The 6,070-nt window shown below is 66.5% G+C and overlaps 1 protein-coding gene across 1 annotated transcript; it reads right to left on the reverse strand.

The window, feature by feature from the left end:
• Positions 1-705: 705 nt before the first annotated feature.
• On the reverse strand, positions 706-3,888 carry LOC118980332 (epididymal-specific lipocalin-8). Its single transcript, XM_037036900.1, has 7 exons — positions 3,805-3,888; positions 2,816-3,126; positions 1,911-1,981; positions 1,525-1,629; positions 1,334-1,423; positions 1,209-1,234; positions 706-762 (listed from the first exon to the last, which is right to left on the reverse strand). Exons 1-7 carry the CDS (start codon positions 3,886-3,888, stop codon positions 751-753), a joined length of 699 nt encoding a protein of 232 aa, XP_036892795.1. The 3' UTR covers positions 706-750.
• Between the last annotated feature and the right edge of the window lie 2,182 nt (positions 3,889-6,070).

The following is a 6,070-nucleotide window of genomic DNA, read 5'->3' on the forward strand; positions in this document are numbered from 1 at the left end:
TTGGTGACTTGATTCTAAAACTTGTGTCCTTAAATGACATCTGAGGGGACAGTGGACCGCATTCTGCTTCCTGCACCGTCCGCCTGGGCTCCGGGAGGTCCACCTTTGTCCCCCCAGAAGGAGCTGGGGTTCTGATGTCCAGGACCACCCGGCCCTGCAGCCCCTTCCTGGCAGGGTAGCCTGCACGCAGATGGTTGGGGAGGCCAGGGAGCCCGCACAGAGCCCGCTGCCTCTGCAGCCACCAGGGCGCCGAGCCTGGGGCCCCGTGAACTGCCGATGACCCAGTCCCCAGGGCAGCCCCAGTCCTCAGGGCTGCAAGCTGGGCAGCCCTCCTGGACTCCAGGGGGCAGGACCAGGCTAGGGTGGCCGTGGGCAGCTCGACCTGGGGGCTCCGAGCTGGGCAGAGCCTGGCAGGGCCCCCGAGGGAGAGGGGGAGGGCAGGAGCTGCCGTCCTGCCCCTGAGCCTGGTGGCCCTGACCCAGCCCCCTCCAGGCAGAGGTCCCACCAGGGCAGGCAGCCAAGTCCATTCACACTCCGAGGCCAGAGTCTCCTTTCTAGGGCGGTCACGGACAGCACGCCACACCGCCCCCACTGTGCCCCCTCCCCCGCTGACCCCCAGGAAAGACTCTGGCAGCGGCTGGCTGTGCTCAAGGGTTTATTGGAAGCTGCTGCAGTCGCCCCCTCCACCCCAGGCAGGGGACAGGAGGGCGTGTGGGCGGGGCTCCCCTCATCCTGGCCTGGGCCCCGCTCCTAGATCAGCTCCTAGACGCAGAGGGCAGGGGCTCAGGGCGCTGCAGGCCCCCGGGGGCCAGGGCCAGGGTCTGGACAGGCGGGCCAGCTGCCGCGTGGCTTTGCGCACACACCGCCCCGGCTCTCTGCCTGCAAAGCGGGTGTTGGTCCCCGCCTCTGGGGCTATGTCCCACGGGGGTGGACAGATGATGGCGGTTGGCCCGAGTGGGATGGGGCCCCCACCCTGGGAGGAATGGGAGCGGGCAGAGACCCCAGCAGCCCCTCACGCCCTGCTACATGGAAGGGGGGCCCAAGGTCCAGCCCGGCCCATGTTGTGCCCCATCCAGGCCCATCCCTGCCCCCCAGCCTCCAGGGTCTCCATCTGGCAGCCGGTGGTCACGCCCCTGGAGGCCCAGGACCTAGAGGCACTGGGACCCCCATCCAGCTGGGGACTCAGCGGGGCCTCAGTGAAGGCTCACCTGCTTCAGGAGCTTGGCGCACTGCCCTGTGGGATGGGGGGCGGTGTGAGGGGCTGCAGGAGTGGGGCCTGGCTCCACCCTCTGAGTTCCCAGCCTACAGCCCATCCCAAAGGCCTGGGGCTCACCATGCCGGGCCACCAGGTACAGTCCGGTGTCTGCTGTCAGCTCCCGGAACTTCCAGAGGCCGGGCTCGTAGTCATCCTCCAGGCTTCGAGCTGTGGGGGTGCAGCGGAGCTGAGTGGGGCGGAGCGGGACGCCCAGCAGCCGGGCAGCAGGGACAGCAGCCCCCAGACCCCCGCCTCTCCAGGGGGCTTACTGAAGTACTTGAGCACCTGGACTTCCTCCCCCCGCCACGCGAGGGACAGCCGCAAGATGGCGTAGCGCTCATAGTCCGTGTCGATCACCCGGATTTCCCGGCGGCCTGGGAACAAGCAGGGGGTGGGGAGTGCGGCGGACCGTGCAGACCAGAGCTGAGCCCCTGCCCCCGTCACTGCCGGGCCCACCCACGACACCAGGACTGGCGGCCTAAGCAGCCCCCGGAGGGCCGTGGGCTCATGGGTGAGAGAGTCGGGGACCCGTAGAAGAGTGTGGGGAACAGCATGGGGGACGGTGTGGGGATAGTGTGGGGAACAGCCAGGCCGAGTGTCACTCGTGTGCAGGGCCAGGGGGCTGTCACCACAGCATCAGGGCCAGGGCTCTTACCAGGAAAAACAAACTTCCCCGAAACATCTACTTCCGAGCCCACGATGTTCTCTGTCTCACAGCTGCCCAGGCTGAAAGGCAGTGAAGGGCCTGTTAGGGGGACACCAGGCTGCGCTCCCCGGCCCGGCACGGTCAGGGGAGTGTGTCTTTAGGAAGGTTCTGCAGGGGATGGAGGGCAGGGGTTCAGGGCGGGACCCCTCTTGCCTCAGCCATGGCTCTGGGACCTCCAGAGGTCCATGAGGCACCGGGTGGGGAGCCCATTTCCTTTCTTTTTATTTTAAGATTTTATTTATTTATCTTTAGAGGGGAAGGGAAGGAGAGAAATATCAATGTATGGTTGCCTCTCGTGGGTCCCCTGCTGGGAACTGGCCTGCAACCCAGGCATGTGCCCTGACTGGGAATCGAACCGCGATCGTGTGGTTCGAAGGCCCGCGCTCAATCCACTGAGCTACACCAGCCAGGGCCCATTTCCTTTTCTTGTAAATCGACCAAACGTTATCAAAACTCTATGCATATATTTTGGGGGGTTATAGTTCCAGGAGCCGGGGGAAGGTCTTGGGTGGAAGACACAGGGAGGGCTGGTCCACCAAACTGACAAGGCCGTCCAAAACCCACAGCCAGCCCTGGCTGGCGTAGCTCAGTGATTGAGCGCGGGCCTGTGAACCACATGATCACGGTTCGATTCCCAGTCAGGTCACATGCCTGGGTTGCAGGCCAGTTCCCAGCAGGGGACTCACAAAAAGCAACCATACACTGATTATTTCTCTCTTTCTCTCCTTCCCTTCCTCTCTTAAGATAAATAAATTTAAAAAAAAACCCACAGCCACCACCCGGGCAGGGGACTGCCCCCAGGCACCTGGCCACACACCTGCTCCTACCCCAGCTCAGGGGGCCCAGCCACGTACCTGCTGTATGCAGCCCTCACGGTCAGCTCGGCCTCATGCAGGGTCAGGAACAGGGCCTGCAGCCTCTTGGGGGTTGTCAGTGCCAGGTGTTGTTTGGAGGCCACACCGACCTCCCTCCAGAACCCTGCCATCTGGGGAGAGGGGGCAGAGCCGGCCGGTCTCAGGGACCCAGGACGCAGAGACCCCAGGACCTCCCAGGCAGGGAGCGAGCAGGTTCTGAAAGGGCAGCGGGCAGCCGGGCAGCCGCAAGGCAGGACGGCAGAGCCGCAGGTGGTCATCTTTCTGCGGGACCCCTGCTGGCGTGACAGCCTCTGCGGGTGCCGGTCCCTGGGGAGGGATGTCAGAGGGCCGTGGTGGAGAGGGCTGGCCCACTGTGTCCAGCCCCATGGAAGTGGCACTGCTCCACCTGCCCAGCCGCCCTGGGGGAGGGAGCTCTGGCTCCAGAGAGCCCAGGCCTCCCTCGAACCTCCCGGAAAGGGCTCATTTTTGGCAACAGAAGAGGAAGTGTGTCCCCAGCGCCTGCGCCCCTGAGCTGATGGTCTCCTGGCCCTGCCGTCCACACAGACCCAGCGGAGAAGGAGCCAGGCACTGGAGCATGGAGCTGGGAGCCAAACCCCAGCCACCCTCCCCGTCCAGACAATCTCCTCCCATCCCCACAGGGTGCGGAGCCACTGACTCAGTGGCACGAGGTGGCCACCCTGAGCCCCAGACCCTGGAACCTGCAGAGGACCAGCAGCCTGGCTGAGGCCACGGGGTGGCCACAGCCAGGGCTCTGCCCGCCGGGCCTCCCGAGGAGAGGAGAGGCAGGTGAGCTGAGCTCAGACCCTTAGGCCCCTGCCCTTGGCGGCCGGCCAGCCCGCATGGGTCCTGGGCCCTTGAGGGAGCTGTTGCGGCATCAGCTGGGGCTGGAGAGACCGGGGACAGGAGTAGCTGGACACTCGAGCCCCTCCTTGCCCGGCCTTCGAAAGACGAGGGAGAGACGCCCCCACCCTCGGCAGGTCCAGGCTCTGCACTGCAGTCTCTGCCTGCACCAGGACGACGCCCAGGACGGCGCTCAGCAGCCTGGCCTCCATCGCGGGTCAGCACACAGGCCGCCTCTGCCGCCCAGTGTCCGAGTCTATATCTGAGGGAGGGCCAGCGTGACGCAATCCCCTGAGAACATCACCAGGCCGACTGGGCCTCAGACGGGCAGACACACCCGCCATCTCTGCCCCAGTATGACGCCCACGCCACGGCGCACGGCCGGCCTGGACTGGAGCAGCTTGGGGACGAGGGGGCCTGAGAGCAGGACACTCCCACCCCCCAGGGCAGCACGGGACCCCGTGATGCCCACACACAGGGCAGACAGGATGGATGGTGCCCCGGCCCAGGCCCCACAGTCTGGCAACTGCCCACGGACACACAGTTCCAGGTCCTTTCCGAGGAATCCTGGCCCAAACGCTCTGAGGGCTGGTCCGTGCCTCCCAGGAGCCCTCCAAGGGGGGAGAATGGGGGTCCCTCTGCCTGGGGGCATCTCCTGCAGAGGAAGCACCTCTGAGCCTAGCAAGGGGGGCTGCACAGGAGGTGGAGGTGGGTCCGGCTGGGTGAAGGGACCTCTGCAGTTCCCCGGGACCCGCCAACCGCTGTCCCCCTCCCTGTGCCCTCCAGTCCCTCTGCTTCAGGCCCCTCTGCGCACAGCAAGGTGGGACCCCAGAGGGAAGGCCACCCCAAGGGCCCACCCTGCCCACTAGGCAAGGCCAGTGAGCGCACAGCCGACGTCGAGCCGGGCTGGGACCTCGGCGTCATCCTCGAGCCCACCTGTGCCCCGGCCCCCGTCACCCACGCCTCCCACCCCAGACCCAGGTCCCAACGATCCAGATATCAGGGTGAGGAGGGACTCAGGCCTCCTGGGCACCAGCCCTTGCCCCTCTAGCCACGGGGTCCAGCTACTCTGCCTCAGTTTCCCCATCCACCCACAGCAGCCCCTGCCCAGACGCAGGTCTCTGGCCCTCGGCCGGCGAGAAATGAGAAGGCAGCCGGCCCGCCACGGCGCCGGGAAAGCCCGCCCTGGGGAGACTCGGGCTACGCGTACGTCCCACTCTCCTGGGGACAGGCCCCAGGGGTCCTGGAGGCGGTGCTGCGTCCAGCACTGACCGTCAGGTTCAGGGGGTCAGGGGTTCAGGGGCTCAAGTCAGGACGGGGTGGCCAGAGCCAGCTGGCACACTGGAGACCAAGGGGGCCACCCCAAGGGCAGGCCCAGTGGGGCACCGAGGGCTGAGGCCCTGATGACCCTGGGCCCAGGGGGACCCCCTCCCTGGGCTGATAAGCCAGGGCCCCTGGAATGGACTGGACCAGGCAGCAGAGGGGAGACAGGAAGTGCGGGGGCCGCCTGCCATCTCTGGATGACCAGGGGCAGGATGAGAACTGATGTCCTCAGGGCCAAGAGCCTCTGGCTCCGGCTCTGCTGGGGCTGCAGGGCCCGTGATCAGCGAAGTGAGGCCTCCAGCGCCTTCCTGCCCCTCCCCACGCCAGCCCTTTGAAGTGTGCAGCCCAATGTAACCAAGCCGTTCACCTGGGGGCAGGACCCCTGGCACAGTGTCCGGGAGGGGAAGGGTGACCTCGTGGGCCCCAGGAGGGCTCTGCTGCCCCCCCATCTCATCAGGGGTCAGCATGGAGCCCAGGCCTTGGAGCCTGACCCCTGGGCCCGGACCCCAACCTGGGCCTTGCTGGGCCAGCCGCTGACCACTGTGTGCCTCAGTTTCCAGATCTGCAAAATAAGGAGCACAGCAGGCGCGCTGCACGTCCAGCTGCCCACTGAGGGCCAGGCCAGCGGCGAGGGCTCGGGGTGCGCTGGCTGCCACCGAGCCCCTCATCTAGGTCTCACAGAGGGTTACACATATGCCCCAGGGCCAGGGTGCCCCGGTGGTGGGAGGGAGACCCCAAAGCCTCGGTGTTGCAGCCTCCAGCTTCCACATCCAGGGCCTTTGCACACCCAGCAGATTCCCCACAGTAAGGCAGACCCCGCGGGGGGGGCCCGGGTTCCCACAGGTGCTGGGAACCCACAGGGGTCAAGTCAGAGGGGCTGGGTGCCGCCTAGGGGTAGGCCCACAGGCGCCAAGCTCAGCTGGAGTCTCCTGCCCCTCAGCCAGGGGGAGCCCAGCAGCCAGAGCCCCTTCACAACCACCTCCCTGCCTCAGTTTCCCCAGAAGCCCAGGGTCAAGATGGGGCCCACCCAGCTCCCCCTGAGTGCCTCTCTGAAGCGGCCAGGAGCCTGGA

The sequence above is a fragment of the Sturnira hondurensis genome, unplaced genomic scaffold (genome assembly GCF_014824575.4).
Source record: "Sturnira hondurensis isolate 20B ecotype Veracruz unplaced genomic scaffold, ASM1482457v3 Scaffold0022908, whole genome shotgun sequence".
Taxonomy (NCBI): Eukaryota; Metazoa; Chordata; class Mammalia; order Chiroptera; family Phyllostomidae; genus Sturnira; species Sturnira hondurensis.